The 19731-nt window shown below is 39.7% G+C and overlaps 1 protein-coding gene across 3 annotated transcripts in view; it reads left to right on the forward strand.

Moving 5' to 3' along the window:
• SMAD1 (SMAD family member 1) overlaps positions 1–19731 on the forward strand; it is a 71563-nt gene that overhangs the window by 18050 nt on the left and 33782 nt on the right. For all 3 annotated transcript variants that reach the window (XM_005284288.5, XM_065597776.1, XM_008166110.4), the window contains exon 2: positions 14381–14997. In XM_005284288.5, the coding sequence (XP_005284345.1) occupies positions 14598–14997 (400 nt within the window). In that variant the 5' untranslated portion in view covers positions 14381–14597. The remainder of the gene's footprint in view (positions 1–14380; positions 14998–19731) is intronic.

A 19731-nucleotide genomic window follows, 5' to 3' on the forward strand; every position in this document is an offset into this window, starting at 1 on the left:
AGTCACAGCAGAAGACTGCAGCGAGTTTGGAATGTGCTCTATCCCTGTTCACTCAGCTGGGCCTGCTGGTGGATAATGAAAAATAACAATAATAATAATAAAAAAATCATCTCTTGCTCCCTCATAGGAACTGTGCTGAACTCCAGATCTGAAAATGCATATCCACCTGAGAAGGACAGGTTCCAGACGTTACATCCATTCATTCTTCAGCTGACATTAAAACAGACTACGACAACATGGATTTGTCTTGCAATATTAGCCAAATGTCAGCATGCATGTACATGACACCATGGCTTACCGGACTTCACCTGCAGCCCCTCCAGCAAGTCTGGAACTAGCGGGCCTCCCAGACCACAGGGGAGAGAAGGTGCTCGCCCCCCCCCCTTTTTATTAATGCAGCACATAGCTGTGTTGTCCATGAAGTTTTGCACTAACAAATTCCAGAGGATGTGCTAGAGCTCCACACAGCCAGCCTGATAGCTCTGTGCTCCAGGACAGTCATCTCTAACTCCAGAAAAGTCTACGGATTAGGTCCTTTGAATTCGTAGATGGTCCAGTGAACACCCCAGCCTGACCCAACATGTCTTTGTCAGGGAGGGTACCTCTCTCAATGTGTTTGTTGGGTCCAACCGCCAAGCCAGCTCTGCAATGACATGCTGGGAGCACTGAAACCATCCTGTCTAATGTCTTGCTGGGGAACAGACTGATACCAATGGCCCTTCACCTCTTGACAGTCAACAACAATCTGATTGCCTTCTATGATGAGAGAACTGGCTCTGTAGATATGGGGAAAGCAGTGGATATATCTTGACTTTAGCAAAGCTTTTGATACGGTCTCCCACAGTATTCTTGCCAGCAAGTTAAAAAAGTATGGAATGGATGAATGAACTATAAAGTGGATAGAAAGCTGGCTAGATCCTAGGGTAGTGATCAGTGGCTCCATGTTGGCAGCTGGTATCAAGCGGAGTGCCCCAAGGGTCAGTCCTGGGGCCGGTTTTGTTCAATATCTTCATTAATAATCTGGAGGATGGCATGGATTGCACCCTCAGCAAGTTCGCAGATGACACTATGCTGGGGGAGAGGTAGATATGCTGGGGGGTAGGGATAGGGTCCAGAGTGACCTAGACAAATTGGAGGATTGGACCAAAAGAAATCTGAGGGTCAATAAGGACAAGTGCAGAGTCCTGCACTTAGGAAGAAAGAATCCCATGCACTACTACAGGCTGGGGACCGACCAGCTAAGCAGCAGTTCTGCAGAAAAGGACCTGGGGATTACAGTCGACAAGAAGCTGGATATGAGTCAGCAGTGTGTCCTGGTTGCCAATAAGGTTAATGGCATATTGGGCTGTATTAGTAGGAGCATTGCCAGCAGATCGAGGGAAGGGATTATTCACCTCTATTCCACACTGGTGAGGCCACACCTGGAATATTGCGTCCAGTTTTGGACCCCCCACTACAGAAGAGATGTAGACAAATTGGAGAGAGTCCAGCAGAGGGCAGCGAAAATGATTAGGGGGCTGGGGCACATGACTTCTGAGGAGAGGTTGGGGGAACTGGGGTTATTTAGTCTGCAGAAGAGAAGAATGAGGGGGGATTCCAAAGAGGATGTAGCTAGGTTGTTCTCAGTGGTGGCAGATGATAGAACAAGAAGCAATGGTGTCAAGTTGCAGTGGAGGAGGTCTAGGTTGGATATTAGGAAACACTATTTCACTAGGAGAGTGGTGAAGCACTGGAATGGGTTACCTAGGGAGGTGGTGGAATCTCCATCCTTAGAGGTTTTTAAGGCCCGGCTTGACAAAAGCCTTGGATGGGATGATTTAGTTGGCATTGGTCCTGCTTTGAGCAGGGGATTGGACTAGATGACCACCTGAGGTCTCTTCCAACCCTAATATTACTATTATTATTCTAACTTGGTGGATGTCCTGAGCAGACAATCTGTGACCAACCAATGAATAATCCTTGCACAGATCGATAGTGGAGCTGATATTCTGTCTTTGAGGATTCTCCTGCTAGACTTGTTTGCCAGCAAGGACAATGCCATATTTTATAAATTTTGTTGCTTAGGTGGAATAAGCCCATTCCTACAATGGGATGGAGGTTTGCTCTATGCCTTTCTACCTGTTCACCTAATTTCCAGGGTGAATTCCAACATCAGCAGAGATAAGGCCATGGTCATTCTCATTGCCTCTCTATTGGCTAAGGCAATTTTGGCTGACAGATCTCTTAAAAATATCCATTCAGTCATGAATCCAGCTTCTGGGCTGTCTGGACCTGATCTCACAGTGCCACTGCCTGATACTATATCCAGACCCGGAGTCACTGCATCTGACAGTTTGGCTGTTGGTTGGCTGAGTACCACAAATAGGGTCTGCTTCCTCCAGGTCCAGGAAATTCTTGTTCAGAATAGGGAAATATCATCAGATGGATGGTAGTCATGGAAGAGGTTCTCAATACAGGTGGCCAAGCATGATCTGGACCCTGCTCAGGCCTTAGAACCAAAGACTCATGACTACCTCTTATGCTTGAAGCAGGCTGCACTTCCACTCAGCTCTATTTAGGCTACCTTATGGCAATTTCACCTTGCCATTGGTCTGTATAGTTATTTGGTTGTTTCTCACCCCATGGTATTATAGTTTATCAACAAACTTTTACATCACCAGTCAGAGAACCTGGGACCTCAGTGTGGTCCTTCTCAGAATGTTCCGCACATGACCTTGCTCTGAAGTTTGGTTTTGTTGGTGGGCTCTGACTTCAGCTGAGAGTGAGTGAGCGAGCTTCAAATGCTTATGGCCAATCTCAATTATAACTCTCCACAGGAACAAGTTAGTGCTGAGACCTCACCTGAAGTTCTTTCCTAAGGTGTTCTCAGATTTTATTTAAACTGTCGATCAAGCTTCCTGTCCTCTTGCTGAAACCACCACTAAAAGAAGAAACTACTACACGTGCTCCAGGAGTTTGCTTTCTTATGTAGATAGAACCAGACCATCCAGACTATCGCCACACTTGTTTATTTTGCCCTTCTTAACTATCACAGGCTTCAAATTGTAAGGGAACTGAGAGATTGTTGCAACTGCCCCATCCTTTATGCCCTTGTACAGGAGCATGAGGAGGTGTAGGACATATGCACGGCCTCAACAGACGCTGCTGGTCACAAGTCTGTGATCTTGCACATGCGGGGTGTATGTACACCTACAATGGGATCTGCACAGAGTACATCATCTTGAACACCTGTTACTATAAAAGTTTAAGCACAAGTTGTCAGCATGTAGTGGTGGTGGGGGGGCAGGAAAAGATATTGGCATGACCAGTTAGCAAAAACTCATGCAATTCAGTTCTTGTCCTTAGCTTTATATGGGTCTATCTGCAAAGGAGAGAGGACCTGATTTAGCATGTGACTATTCCTAGCTAAGTCAGAAAGTGTCAGTAACTAATCAGTTACATGTTAGTGGAGCTCACTGAAGTTCTGCAGTTGTCCTGGAGGAGAACTGATTGTCTGCTGTCAGTCAATTAGCGTGAAAAAGGTGCAAGTGCACCCAGCATCCCAAGTAATATTTCTTGGTTTAGAATAATGTAGGGCACATTAATAATGGAGAAGCTCAGATAAGAAAATGATATCTAGTGACTTTTACTTGTCTTGATTCCTGTTCCTAGAACATAAACAAAATAACCCACAGAAGCAACCAGAAGACCAGGAGAATATACTGTAACAGTTTCCTTTTATTGTAAAACATCTATATTTCCTGTAAGCATAGCAGGGGCATGTTTTTTCACTTCCTTTAAAATTATCCTGTTGCAGTGCGCTGTATGATCTGTTTGCTACTGTCTGTATATCGGTGCCTCCATCCCTTGGAACAAAATCCTCCAAGGCCTTAATGTCCAGGACAGAGGAAAACAGCAGGCCTGCAATTGTGTGTGTATATACCTTGATTTCAGGGTGTGATAGGTATTTTTGCTTCATTCATCAATTTTCTAGCTTTATTTTATTCCTCAAATATAGGCCTGTGCCCTTCTGTTTGTGATTAAAAAGGAGGAGCACATCCAAGGTTCATGGACCCTTGCTGTATCATTCCTTGGAGGCAGTGATTACAAAGTCTCCATTTGTCATAGGACTGGTTGAGATCAATGAGAGTAGTACGGGCTTGTGCTGCAGATTTCAGCCTGAGTGCACTTGTCCTTGGGCCCTGCAGCAATAGCAGCATGATTCTTGTCAATGCCAAATTGCCAATAGCTATGTTGCCACCCCCCTGCATGGTGTGGGACAGTTGCTTTGGGCAATAGTAAGGATTTTGCTGGTGTGATTGTACTGGTATAGCTCTAATGTGGATGCAATTATAGCAATATACAAGTGTTTATGCTGGTATAGCTTATGCCATTTCAGGGGACCAGCATAAGCTATAATAATCTAGTTTTTGTATAGCATTTTTCATCAGTAGATCTCATAGAACTTTACCAAAGTATCACTATCACCATTTTAAAGGTGGGGAAACTGAGGCACGGGTGAAATAACTTGCTGAAGGTCACCCAACAGGTCTGTGGCAGAGCTGGGAAAAGAACCCAGGTCTTCCAAGTCCCTAGCCATTAGGTAACATTGCCTCTATTGCTGCATCTACTCTAGGGCTTTTACTGGCTTAACTATGTAAGTGTAAAAAAAAAAAAAATTGCTTTCCTAACCTGCATAACAATGCTGGTAAAAGAGTTAAGTATAGACCAGACCTAAGTTTAGTGCCTTAACTCTCATATGGAGGGACCACCTCAAGGAATGAGATGGTCTTGATTTTTCCCACCTATTCAGTCTTTGCCCTTGCTTACCCACAAGGTACCAGTCTCAAAAGATGTCTTTGTGTCCAGGGGTCATTTGCCAATTTGGGGATAAACTGATAAAAGTGGTCTATACTTCAGTAGAACTGTTTTGGTTAAGGGTGTGATTGGTTGGTTGTGGGTGTGTTTTTTCTTAAACCAGTAGTTATACTGGTAAAAGCCCTAGTGTTTCTGCATTTATAGTGGTACAAAGGTGGCTTATATAAAGTATAATTATTCCCCCTTCCACATGGCGTAAGGCACCTTTTACTGACAAACATCCACATTAGGGGGATTATGCTGGTATAGTTAAAACAATATAACTTTCTAGCGTAGACAAGCCCAATATGTTTGTTCTCACATCACAACAGGAGTTTTGATCACTACCACCTGGGATCTAGTAGGTTGTTTTTTGTTTTGTTTTATGAATGATCTGAATATGAATAGCTAAGCTTTCTGATCTGGTCTTCCTTGAGGCTACCAAGCACTGTGTGGACACATGGATATGCTGTTTCTCCTGTAAATCTCCAATTTAAAAAAAATCTTCTGTTTATGAGCTATAAAGAAATTCTAAACTTTCCCATCTTTGCCTCTTTTTTTGCTTGTTAAGAGTATGGCATACTCAGGTGGATTGACAAATATTGAATAAAAGATAGTGCCAAAGAACACTTTCTGCAATTTGAAAGTGTAGCTGCTATTCACTGATTATTCTGTAAGCCCAGACTGAGCTGGTCTAATGAAATATGAAAGTCCAGTCCTGGTTTTCAAGAGACCACTAATGCCGTGCAGTAGTTAAACAGACTTTTCATTGGAGGGTGGAAATCTGGCAGATCTTGATGTTTATTTCAGTGGTTGTATAAACTTGGCTTTTGAAGCTATATTGTCTTTAAACACTTTCTTTGTCCAGAATGCTACATTTGTGGGTCAGATAGGTTCTTATTACAACACTTAAAGGGACTGCTGGACAATTTAACTGAAGGATTTAATAAAACAAAGATCTTTCTTTAAAATGAAGTAGCTGAGGAGATAGAGTAATGACTGATCTATATTGTATTTAATATAAAGGTGATTTAAAGTTTTATAAAATTGATTCTATAAATTGAAAAAAATAATTTAGAAAATTGTCTTGCTAAGAGATGCTTTGGAGATAAACATAGCTACATGCATAGCATTTAAAAAAATTAGTAGTAAAATGGAAGGGAAGGAGCTATTTCAAGAGTTTGTAAAGATAATTATTAAAAGAAGATATTTTAAAGGATTATTTAAAAATATTGGCATGGTTTTGAGGAGCCTGTTTCTGAGTTGCTGAGCTTTGATTAAAACATATCCTACTGTATAAATACATTTATTTTTTTCCTTCAGATTTTGTCTTGTGTACTTTGGTAAAGCAGTGTCCCCATTTTAGAGATGAGGAGGCTGAGGTGCAGAGAGAAATTACTTAATCTCTGATACATGAGATCAGGATCAGACTTTAGAAAAGTTCTAGGGCTTTTCTACACTTTGGTTTTGGTACTATGTAGAGGCACCAGTGCAATCCCTTTGTGAAGTTTCATTGTACTAGTGTAAAAATTCATTGCAGCTTCACTGGGTTTGCATTTGATATAGCTATTCTGATGCAAAATATCCCATTGTAGGCAAATCCTAAAATGGACCAGCAGGCTATGGTTCTATTCCATCTCCCAGTCCCATGTCATATGCACTGGACTATGCTGCCTTCTGGAATTAGACAAAATAAATCTTGTGTTTTACAAACTTGATTTTAACACATGATCTGGCTTCTCAAATTTTCCTTTGCCTTTTAAATGAACATTTTAACCATTTAAAAAATAAAAATTCCTGAAAGTGACAAATCAACAAGTTTTATTCAGCTCACCTGTGAAGGAAACCCCTCCTGCCCTACCCTGCAGAATTAGAGGGAAGTGATTTTTTTTTTCAACTGATAAAAAGAAATAAAATTCCGTGCCCTTCCCAAAGGAGGAATTAAACAATTGGGAGAATGGCGTGGGACCATGTGTTGGTTTGTAAAAGGATATAGTTTGTAAAGATGTTTCCTTTGATGCCTGTGATGAATATGGATGTATTTCCGCTGCAGAGGGTCCTGATTAAATTATGCAATTAGCGCTGACCAGACAGATCTAAATATAGGAAGAGGTTTCAGCTATCCTGCCTTTGTGTGTATTAACACACCCACACAGATGTGTGTTTGTTATTGTTGTAAACACCTGTTTTTTAAAGACAGTTCTTACTGTCAGGAAAGGGAATGATCTCTGTGTTTACTTAAAAAAATCACACTAGGGGCTTTAAGATAAAAGGAAAGACACATTTTCCCCTTTTTACCTCTTGATTTTTTTTATTTTTTTTTAGTACTGAATTTGGCATCTAAAATGCTTATCTTGTGATTTACAAGCTTATGTTATAAGCTTTGATTATTTTTTTTAATGGTCATAAATTGAGTTTATCTGAACTGACTGTCTGTAAAACTGACAGGCTGTAGTCCAAATTATTTGGTTTAGAGGCTTTTCTGTTCTTTCAGGACTTAGCTTGTTTTTGCTATTAATTTGGGCCCATTGGATGGTACTTCACTCCCTGAGTAATCTCAGTGACTTCACCAGGAGCACTTGTGAAGTTGCTCTTTAGTGTAAGTAAAGTTATCAGAATCTGTAGCTCAGAAGGGTAAGCTTGTGTTACCAACAATAAAATCTCTTGTTGCCCACTTTGAGGACTTCCCTTCGCTCCCACTGAAGGAAGATTGGGCATGCATAGTTGGCCACACTTAAAGGATCCTAAGAGGGTACGAGTTTAGAGGAGGTGTGAAAAATGGTCTGTTCTCTTCTGTAATGTTCCACACAAAAATTAATATACAGATTGTGTAAAATTTACACACATGAGAGAAATTCTGTGGTTCATTGCAGTGCAGAACTCTGATCCATTGTATTTGTATTAATAGCTCATACCCCATATATACACCTACAGCTATAATTGAATCAGTGACAATTCAATTCTCCCATGACCTAGTTCCAACATGAATTAAAAACAAATCTTTTCACTGATTGCTGCAAGAATGGGGGGCAAAGGGAGAGCTTTTTATAAACTAAGCTTTCATGCTGTCTTGTTCTGTTGCAGCACCTTTTAGCTGAGAAGCTACTAACTTTGGTATGGTTACTACAGCAGCATAGCAGTAGTGCCATAGTGTAGATGCTCCCTATATAGACAGAAGGTATTTCCATTGAGGTAGGTAATCCCCCTCTCCAAGTGGTAGTAGCTAGGTCAAAAGAAGAATTCTTCTGTTGACCTAGCCAGGTCTACATTACGTGGGGTTAGGTCAACTTACTACAACACTCAGGGGTGGTGTATGAATTTTTCACCCCCTTGAGTGCTGTAACTAGGTTGCTCTAAATTTTATGTGTAGACCAGGGCATAGTTTTGTGTGGGAAAATATTTTTGCAGGGAGCAAAGTGGGAACCAAAAGCAGGGAGGAGCCACTCTTTCTGTTGCAAATGCTAAATATTGTATTGAAAGAAACGAATCCCTGTAAATAGGGTGACCAGATGTCCTGATTTTATAGGAACAGTCCCAATTTTTGGGTCTTTTTCTTGTATAGGCTCCTATTATCCCCCACACACCCCTGTCCTGATTTTTCACACTTGCTGTCTGGTCACCCTAGCTGTAAAGATGTAAGCTTCTTTCAGAGAAGTGAATCAAATGACTATTTTCTAAGAAGCAAATTAAAACCCCTTGTTGTATTATCTCTTTATGCCATTAATAACTAATGAAGATTGAGAAAAGAACCATGGAACTAGGTGTGGAAAAATGAATGGGGGAAAAAAAAAACCTCTTAGGGGTTGTGTGGATTTCCTTGATTTCCACTCCCCCTTGGCAGTCTCACAATTTTTTGCCTGAATTTGTTTGGTTTTTATTGAATTGTACACATTTTAAAACCTTTTTACTGGAATTCTTTATTTTGTCTGCCCCACTGAGCACTAAAGTAAACACTAAAGTCAGTACAAGAGTCAAAGCTACCTCCTTGTTTGTCTGAACCTGGGGCTAGGGGTTGGTTCCCTTCCTCCATCAGTGGTGGTAATTTGATTGTTCTGACCCCTCTCCCCACCCACCAAAAACCAACCTCTTATCCAAATGAAGATGGTCTGTAGGAATCTGTCTTGTGGGCATTTGAAGGCAGTAAAATATTCACCATCAAACTAGTCACTCGGTGTTGCTGACAGATTCTTAGGTATAATTATCTCTTCATTGGATGCTAGAAAAAATAATCTCGCTGTTAGGGAAGCTGCCTAGCTGAGTTTTGTTTAAATACAAAGCAAATAACACAGCTGTTTGTGGCAGTTTTGTTTTAAACTGCTTGTTTTTAAGTATTTCTGAAAGGTCCAAAGACTAAATAAAAGCTAGCTAAAGTGAAGAAAATACAAAGAGGTAGTTGCATTTGAAACAAGTTTGTTGATTTCAGCTTAGCCACAGATAGACCGAATACACAAATAAAGGTATGTATGGTTTGACACAAGGATTGGTTGCTAACTGGACAGGAACTAGATTTCCTTTAAACCAGGGTCAAGAACATATGGAGATCATCTTATTTTTCTGATTGTACAATACCTTTGGGATAAACATACTTATCTTCAAGGACTGGTAGTGACTTGCGCAGACACTTTTTTTCCCCAAGAAGGGCACGTGTATTTTCTGGGGAAGAGAGGAGAAAAATCTATGTCATCTGCTGACTTGTTACTTTATTTTGCTCTTTAAACTGATAAGACCACTTTGTGTAAAAGTAATACAGGAAATGATGCATTGCAAAAACCAAAAGTGGTAGAAAGGAAAACGGAATGTACTGGCAAAAGCTCAGAACCATGGATACACTTTATAATTCTTGGAAATAAAAAAACTTCACCTATGCTATCTCTTTTTTTTTTTTCTTAGTTTAATACTGTTTTGACACTAGAATTCAGTGTTAGAGCAGTTCATAGCAGACTTCAGTGTGTAACAGTTTCAACACAATTAATTTAGAAATGTGTGTTGTCTTTGTCCCATTTATTTTGAATAGATTATCCCGCGTAGCAAAATGTAAGTAACTTTAAAAAAAAGCAGTCCTAAAGCAGACTATGGTGCATGTCCTTAGAGAGAGCTGGCTAGTCATATGATGCTGGCATTTCCAGCTGCTAAATTTCATGCACTTCAGTGATGGCTAGAAATATAGGCTTTCCTAATATTACTTTTTCTGTGCAGTTGCCACTGGGATGTAAAGGAATTTTGAAGGGGTAGAAATGTGGTTCATAAAACCCTGCCCTAGTCTGTTGTTATGCAATGTAGTATAGATGGGTGAAATATAAATGTGGGATAAGTCCTGTTGAGTCTTGTAGAACTAGTGTACAAGTCCTTGCTTCCATAGAGTGTGTGTTTTTAGCCACTGCTAAATGTACAGAATACCTTGGTATGACACTTACTTTTTAAAACCGTGAAGGAGTTATTTTTGAAAGCAGAAAAAATTGCAAATCTTGTTCACCTTCCACATTAGAATCAATGAGACTACTAGTTTGTGCAAGCAGGATTTGATCTATTGTGTTAAAGCAGTTCAGTAGCAATAAATGAAGCCCGAATGAAGATACCCACAACTAGTTAATGTTCAGCAACTGGCATTAAAAGGACACCATTATGTAGGCCCAAGATTTAGGGTTTGTAAAAATAAAATTGATTAGTTTAAAATCTCTCCATTCTAATGGAAACAGTTTTAAAAAAAAAAAAAAGAGGAAATAAACATTCAAATGGCTAAAACTTAATGAGAAACATGTAGTATTGTGCTTTTGGATGTGAACCTGGAAGCAGACTATAAATAAAAGTGAAACTGATGTGTTTTTTTTCATTGTCCAATCTGGAAGGATTGACATTGTTGCCGGCACAGAGGGCCTGAGGGGGGCAACAGTGGGGTTCGTTGCCTGGTGTGCTTCGTGCCAATGAACACACCAGGGTGGAGAAGCAGACAAAGTTTATTCAAGAGCTCTGAATAGGCACTAGGAGACCAGCATGTCTCAAATCAAGCGCTCTGATACAAGCAGTTTTTCCCTTTTTATCCTTTCCTTCCTCCCCCCCCTTCCTCCCCCTGTAGCAGTTACATTAAAGAACCTTGGCTGTGTAGCTTGTTCTCAATGTTCCCTTCTGCAAGTTATTTTGTCCTTCAGCTAGAAGCATGTAGGTTCCCCTTATCACTACCGCTTTCTAGCTGCTGGTCTGTGAGGTTAGTAAAGTTTAACATGGAGGGGCTTTGGTTCACTTTGGCCTAGAGTGGGGGGGCTTCATCGACTCTCGTGGTCTTCCACCCCCCTGAGTTACCAAGGGTAATGCCTAGTGACACCAACAACATAAAGAGTGGAATATTAACTTTCAAAATTATTTCATGTGGAATAACCTAAGCTTGTAGTAACATAGAGAAGGCTCTTTTTAAATTGAAACTTTTAACCTGTTAGGTTCCTTTTTTTATTATTATTATTTTTAATTTTTTTTATAAAGGAATGCTATTAGCCTGTGCAGTTTTGGAAATCTGATCAGAGCTCAAACAGCTGGTTACTTTAGATGTGTCCCTGAAGTCACAGCCACATTTGGGAAAGGAGGAAAATCTCTCACTCTCTCTCTCTCTCTCTCTCTCTCTCTCTGTTACATATTAGAGAGTATTCTGAGAGTCAAGACTAACTTCCATTACTTGCCAGTATACTCTAACCAGACTTGGAGCTCTGATGATGAGGTTCTTAACTTATCACAGCACTTAATGGAGCACTTCACAGTGCACATAAGGATAAAATCATATCCAGAGCACATTCAGTGGTAGTAATTGAGTTTGAGTTCATCAAATACAGCAAATGTCCAGGTAACTGAATATATTCTTTATTTTGCTCCAGGCTCATGAAAATCTTCCCATTTCATTGACAATACTGTACAAAATTTGATTACTTGAATTCTTAAAGCTTTCTTAAGAGTGGGATAAACTAGCACCAAGTACAGACCTGGATTAGTTATAAACAGTGTTGACATTTATTTTTTGCATATTTTATATTTCATACAACTTCAAGAGCAACATCATCCGAACATTTTCATGACAAAATACTTTAAGGTGTTTCATTTTAATTGAAAGTACTCCAGGTATGTTGATGCATATGGCAAAACCACTGAATAAACTGGTGACAAATCCTCATTCTGGCAGAGTCCACTAAATAAATGTAAAAATATATTTGGTGACACATAGCTTCTGTCACTTTAAAGATATCTCTTGTTATGTACCAACAATTAATGCTGAAGACTTGGTGTATGATTCTGTTCAAAACTGCATGTGATTACATCTTGTTTTTTTCACCAGATGGCAACAGTTTACCCCAGTTATCTAAAATTGTCTTTTCATCATTTAAAATAACAACCTGAAACTATCATGTGGCCCCTGGGAGGGGTCCATATGAAGTCATGATGGCTACTTTCTACAGCCTGCATGTGTGGCTTGCATTTTTTTAATGTGACATGGGTATTGACAAAGAGCTCCTTGGTTTTAAATCTTTTGTGTTAAGTTTTAAGTCAGTCTTTGAAAAATAACTTATTGAGATGAACAAGCTGACCTAATTTATTTCAGGTCACAGTATTCACAAACTCTCTAGTTGCAGTGGCTTTCAAACTCTGGTCCCTATATCACTGGTGATCTGCAGAATGCTGGATGGTCATGTGCTTCTGGCTCTCCTTGTTATCAGCTTCTAAGATGAAGACAGCTAAAAATACTTTTTCCACCTAAGCATTTGCTATAAACTCCATAGGGCTGTTAAATTTGTGAATGGAAGGCAGGGTGGGTTGATTTAAATCATAAATTTTAATCATGATTTAAATCAGCAAGAAGGAAACCTTGATTTAACTAATGTATTGTAGTTGTTTTGCTTTTTTTTTTTTTTCCTTTTTCTTTTATAAAGACAGATTGAGTCTCATTGGCTGGTAACATTAAAACATTGATTTTCAACTAAACATAGCTTTTACACTAAATTTGGTACTTTTTTTGCTAACCAGGAAGATATACTGTATCTACAGACATTTATTTAAGCAGTAATATAGTTTTAACAGATTTATTCAGGTTCTTATTGTTTATATTTTCACTATGTTAGAAAATGGTGAATGATTCATTTACTAGCTTAATTTTTTACTTTTGATTTGATTTGCAACAAGCTGTTTGCATAGAAATTGGTTTTCTTTTAAAATGCACTAAACCAGGGATCTCAAACTCAAATCACCATGAGGGCCAAATGAGGATTACATTGGCCCAAGGGCCGCATCACTGATACCTTTTCATATAAAGATACAAAAGCCTGCACCAACCCCCCCACTCCGTCCCTTCCATGAGGCCCCACCTCTTCCCACCCCTTCCTCGCCCTCATTCCAGCCCCTTCACTGAAGTCCCCACCCTTGCCCTGCCTCTTCTCTGCCTCCCCTGAGCACATGGCTCCCCACTCCTCTCCCCCCCCACCGAAAGTGCTAAGCGCCACCAAACAGTTGTAGGCAGAGGAGCGGGGACACGGCGCACCGGGGAGGGAGGGGAGAGGAGGCAGGGAGTGAGGGGAGCTTGGCGGCCACAGGAAATAATTCTGGGGGCTGCGTGTTTGAGACCCCTGCACTGAACCAACCTTTTTTTTTTTTTTTTTTTTTTTTAAAAATGTGCTGGTTACACCAAAGGGGGCAAAACCTAATCAAACATGTTTTTTATTTAAAACTGATCTTAATAAACAGAGGAGATACTATCTGTAGTTAGAGAATTGAACTGATTATTTCTGGTTATTATGTCCTTCAAGATTTTTTAGAACTAGTAGATCTCATCAGCTCACACCATGGTGTTTTTTTTGTTTTTTTTTCTTGGACATAAGAAGAGAAACTTTCCTGCTTTTTCTTACTCCAATTTGATTTTCTTAATTTTGAATGCACTAGTCATTGAACTGAATTAGTTGAATAAACTAAAATGAAGAAAATATTCTTTTGGACCTGCAAAACAGGCTACTGCTGTTGTTATTATTAATAATAATTAATAATAATGTTTAAGCTGGTTTAGAACTTCAACAAACTCTGAGTCCTGGTGCTTATCCAGTGACTTCTATTGGTTCAGTGATTTGCCTTTTTAAAAAACTTCAGCAGCACACATGTATAGTGTAGTATTAAATTTAATGTAACTGATCATCATAGTGAGTTTAGGCCTTAACATAAATTGTCATAATTTCATATTTAATTTATTTAGGTTTATTTTAAAAAGGGAAATGTGTGCAATTGTCAATGGTAAGAGAAGTGGTCTGTGAAACTCACTCAGTGTCAAGATGTGGTTCACGCTAAAGTATTTGAGAACCCCTCTTCCAGTGTCATGTGCACAAATTGATCCATGTTCTGTAATAACTTGGATGCTGCCAGTTTAGTCAGATTCTGAAGTTTGTCAGCACTTGGATATGTGAGGTTTTTGGTTTGTGTGTTTTTTATCATTCCAGTTTCACATCTAGACATGTTTAATTGTTGTCACTTACTAAAAACAAATTTTCTCTTCTCTCTTCCCCCGTCCCCCCCCTCCCCCCCTTAGGCGCTGGACTTCAGTTTGAAACACAAAGATCACTTCTGTCAAGCTGGAATGTTAGTTTCAGTTTCTCGAGACTTCAGAATCGGAAAGCCAAAGGGAACAGTATAAATCCAGGCAAACCTTTGGTGCCCATTTATATACAAGATCTGCTGAGGCCATTTTTCAGGGAGCAATCTTTTCTGTTGTTTCTTCGGTATCCAGTGTGACTGAGTTGATCACCATGAATGTGACAAGCTTATTCTCCTTCACAAGCCCAGCAGTTAAGAGGCTGCTGGGATGGAAGCAAGGGGATGAAGAAGAAAAATGGGCAGAGAAAGCTGTTGATGCATTAGTTAAAAAACTAAAGAAGAAAAAAGGTGCTATGGAGGAACTGGAAAAAGCATTAAGCTGTCCAGGTCAGCCCAGCAACTGTGTTACAATTCCCCGTTCCCTGGATGGCAGGCTTCAAGTTTCGCACCGGAAAGGGCTACCACATGTGATTTACTGTAGAGTGTGGCGCTGGCCAGACCTCCAGAGCCATCATGAACTGAAACCACTGGAATGCTGTGAGTTTCCCTTCGGTTCAAAACAGAAGGAGGTTTGCATCAATCCCTACCACTACAAACGGGTGGAGAGTCCTGGTAAGTTTTCTCTCTCTCTCAATTCTTATCTAGATAGTAACATACAAGTCTAGTAATTAAAGTGATCAGATGGCTGGTATCCTATTAAACTTAAGCAAATATGAATGTCATGTCTCAGACTATTCATAATTTCAAAGAGAAGTGATAATACAGTAGCTTGCTCTTTCACATGCTGGGGGCTATAAATATGTGTAAACGTGTTCTATGGCTATACGGAAGGGTGGTCTGAACACAGGACTGGGAGTCAGGAGGTCTATCTTCTCCTAGCTTGGCCACTGAGTTTAATATTAGGTAAGTCATTCACCCTCTCCATACGTGTTTTATACAGGCTTGCAGATTAATGAATCCTAAAGTGCTCTGAAGGTCAACATTAGTCAGGTAACTCTTTTTTTTGCAAATGTGGCTCGATGTGCAGACTTGTAATTCTCACAAAAAAATAAAAATATAGGCAACCATTTGGCCAAGTCAGAATTTTCATTCTCAAAGAGGTCCTTTCATCTTTATATCCTTGAGGTTCAGAAGGAGGACAACCAATTGGGAGGATGGTATGTGGCTGTTACTAGGTGGTTCCACAAAGGAATAATTATATTTATTAGTGGAATAGCACATTAGAGCAGCAAAGTGTCTTTCTGTGGAATGTAGCGCTGTGGGAAAATGTGGCATATACGTGTACAAACTTCATAGCAGTGATTTGGACCTTCCAGATCAGAGTTGAACTCTAGCTACTGGCACAATCTTTACTATAGTTCTGTAGTTGCATTTCTGTATTCTTTCTAGAAAGGTTCACAATTTGGCTTATAATACTTTAGTGACCAATAGTTTTTTTTTTTTTCTAAATACACATACATAATTTTAAAATCCATTTCATGCACTTTACAGATGTGTTGGTTTCCCCCCCTTTTTCCACTCTTAAAATGTAAAATCCTTGTTTGGCACCACCTCCTTCTGTTCTTGCCTTTTTAAGGCACTAATCCTGCAAACACTTTTTAAGCACAGGCTTTATTTGCTTGTGTGAGTAGTCAAATTCAGTTCACTGGAAGTATTCACATGAATTAAGTTAAGCATATGCTTAAGTATTTGGGACTTGTCTACACAGGAGGCTTTAGTCACCACTGGTGTAGCTGTACAGATGTAGTTGCACCAGTGACAATCCCTAGTGTGGCGGTCCGTCTCGGAGGGAGGGACCTGCTGCTGAAGTCCCGCCAAAGAAGAAAGCGGCGCCCCTCCCTCCCCACCACCGCTTGGGATGGCAAAAACCCTGGAGCCGTCCCTGGTGGCTGCAATGAACTAGTAGTTCGTCATGGCTTATATTTGTGCAGTGCATCTATACTAGGGATTTGTACCAGCAATTATATCTGCATAGCTACATAGGTAGCTAAAAACTACAGTGTAGATAAGACCTTATATTTCAAGGTGGTTGTTCTTTGCAGCTCTGTTTTGTAATGTGCAATGCATATTTATGGTGCTATATACTATTTCCTTTCAGCATTTAAGTATGTATTTGGAAACAATCCAGACAACTAAACTAATACCACAACATGCACATTTTATGCAGCAGAAGCTTAAAGAATGGTCCTATGTGAGAAACCTAGTTATAAACTCTTAGTTTTCTGCTCTTTAGACGTGAGATATTAAAATGAGCAGTTGTCCCCGACTATGTCCTTTATGCATAGACAGTTGGATCAGATGTGTTCTGTATCCCAATGTACTGAAGGCTTGGATGCCTTTATATTTAAAAAAAAAAAAAAAAATCTTAAGTCATTGAGCAGCAATAGGACTTCTGCTATTAGAACATGTTTCTTAACATTATGCTAACTCTTCTTGATTTAATGTTGGCAACAGCTTACTGGTTTGGTGTTTGAGAATGTTCTCATCTGGTTGCAGAGTATTTTTTTAAAAAAGAAACTACAAAAATGTCATGATGCTGCAGCAAGATAGGCAAATAAAATATACAATAAACCCTCCAATGTAACATCTAAAATATGTCATCAAGGTTGTATCTGGTAGCTTACAAACCATCCATTTACTTATCTTCCTGGATTTAGTGTCATTGTCACTTTTATTCAGTTTTGTTATTTTAAATAGTGTCTTAAGGAAATAAAGCTAAGATTGTACATTTTGACTCTTGGACACTCATTTAAAGAAATGTTATCCAGATACAGTTAAATATTTGAATGCAAAGATTTTAGTTGAGCAGTAAAAAAAAAAAAGCCCCACTTTATTTCCTCTAGTTCTCATCTTAAGGAAAAACTACACTCTCTTGGTGAATCACCTTATAGGCTCCAGTTTCTTAGGACATTTTCCCAGCTAAAGGGAGGACAGAACATATTCAAATACTTAGGAGGCCATGGAAATGTTCAAAAGCTCACACAAGCCTTGTGCAGTCCTCTCAATCAAAATATTCTGGAAATAACTGCTGAACAGAATGCAGTTTGAACTTGAACTTGTGCTTAAATGTTTTGCTGAATCAGGGCTTTAGGGCCTGATCTAAAGGCCACTGAAGAGAACTAGGGCAGTGGTTCTCAACCAAGGGTATACGTACCCCAGGGGGTATGCAGAGGTCTTCCAGGAGGTACATCAACTCATCTAGATATTTTGCCTAGTTTTACAACAGGCTACATAAAAAGCACTAGCAAAGTCAGTACAAACTAAAATTTCATACAAACAATGACTTGTTTATACTGTTCTGTATACTATACACTGAAAATGTAAGTACAATATTTATATTCCAATCTATTTATTTTATAATTATATGGTAAAAATGAGAAAGTTAAGCAATTTTTCAGTAATAGTTTGCTGACACTTTTTTGTATTTTTAATGTCTGATTTTTGTAAGCAAGTAGTCTTTAAGTGAGGTGATACTTGCGTGTACACAAGACAAATCAGACTCCCGAAAAGGGTACACTACTCTGGAAAGGTTGAGAGCCATTGAATTAGCGTATGTCTACATAGCAATTACACACCCATGGCTGGCCTGGGTCAGCTGACTTTGGTTTGCGGGGCTTGGGCTGTAAAATTGCAGGGTGGATGTTTGGGCTCGGGCTGAGGTCTGACCCCAAACATCTACCCTGCAATTTTACAGGCCTGCAGCCTGAGCCCCGCAAGCCCGAGTCAGCTGACCTGGGCCGCTGCGGCTGTTTAATCATTGTGTAGACATATCCTTAGTCTTTCTATTGACTTTGGTGGAATTTGGATCAGGGCCTTCTTCTCCCTGAACCTCAGTTTCCCATCTGTAAAATGGGGAGATGTCCCTTCCACGCTTCACCTGTTATAAAAGGAAATATAAAATTATGATGGACGCAAGGAAACTAAACGTTTTATTGTCATTGTTAGTAGTAGTATTACAGTAGCACCGAGGACTCCTAAGCATGGACCAAGACCCCTTTGAGCTCAACTCTGTACCAACACCCAGTAGAACAGAAAGATAGTCCCTGCCCCAAAGAGCTTACAATCCAAGTAAAAGACGAGACAACAGAGAGATGGGAGAGTACAAGGAAACAATGAGACAATATTGTCTAAACATTCAAGACAGCCATGCGGTGGTGGAAGGTGTAAAACACACTAGCTGAGTGAGCAATATGATGATGATAAATGGCGTGTTAGTTCCATTGTTTTGGGGGGTGGAATACTTAGGAGGGGATCAGTTAAATGGAAAGCCAAGGGAAGTAGGAGTGAGGGGAGCAGTGCAGGGAGGAGAGGGTAAGGACAGACAGGAATGGAGTTAAGCAGAGGTGAAGAGAATGGGAATGGGAGTGGGAGATCTGGCAGTTTATAATTAAAATAGAGCACTGTTCTGAGACCTGTGCAATGTCTAGACATGATAGTTTAAAAATTCTAGCACGAGGGTGTCAGGAGGAGGAGGGATGGATTTCATGTTTTATTATAGGCGGTGGGCTGGGATATAAACTCAGGACTTTGTACTCTCCTCAGTGCACAGTTAATGTCCCACTGATGTTTGTGGGATGTTTGCAGAGAGATCTAAGGGAGAATACAGCTTTTCTGTATCAACTGAAGTTGTATTTATTATTCAGTATCTTATTGGCCCATTCAGTACCCTGAGTGGTTGGTTGTGTTTTGGTTTTGGTCTCCTCCTTGGTTTCTCTGTTTCTGTCCTCTTCTGTCTGTCAGGTTTCCTCAGTTGTTTCCTCTTCGTTTTCTGCCCTGTAACTATCTTCAGTTCCTACCCCCTTTAAGGTTTTCACTCTCATTTTCCCTGTTTCATCTTCTAACATTCTCAGGAATTAATAGTTGGTGGTGGTGATGATGAAATGTAAGTGGGACCAAAATTTCACTACCTCATGTGAGCTGATTTGGCCCATGGGTCATATGTTTGACACCCTTCCTCTAAAATAACGGTGGAGGCTTTTACTCATATGGACAAGGTGCAAAGTAGGGGGAATTGTATACTCTGTGTGTGTGTGTGTGTGTGTGTGTGTGTGTGTGTGTATGTATATATAAATGTATGTATGTATATGTGTGTGTATATAGTTACATTTTTCCATTTCAATATCCTATTTGGGGTTTTTTGAAAAGCTGGTTCATAATAAAATAAATCTACCCTTGATCTGTATAAAATCACACATCACTCTACACTGGGGAATGAAGGCCACAAATTTTTATGGACACTTCTGCTTTTTAAAACTTGTGGTGCTAAAGTGATATTCATCTCTTGTACACAAGATGAACATATAGATTTTAGAAAATACCTACAGATTTGAAAATCTCATTTCTAAC

This window comes from Chrysemys picta, chromosome 5 (genome assembly GCF_011386835.1).
Source record: "Chrysemys picta bellii isolate R12L10 chromosome 5, ASM1138683v2, whole genome shotgun sequence".
In the NCBI taxonomy this organism is placed as follows: domain Eukaryota; kingdom Metazoa; phylum Chordata; order Testudines; family Emydidae; genus Chrysemys; species Chrysemys picta.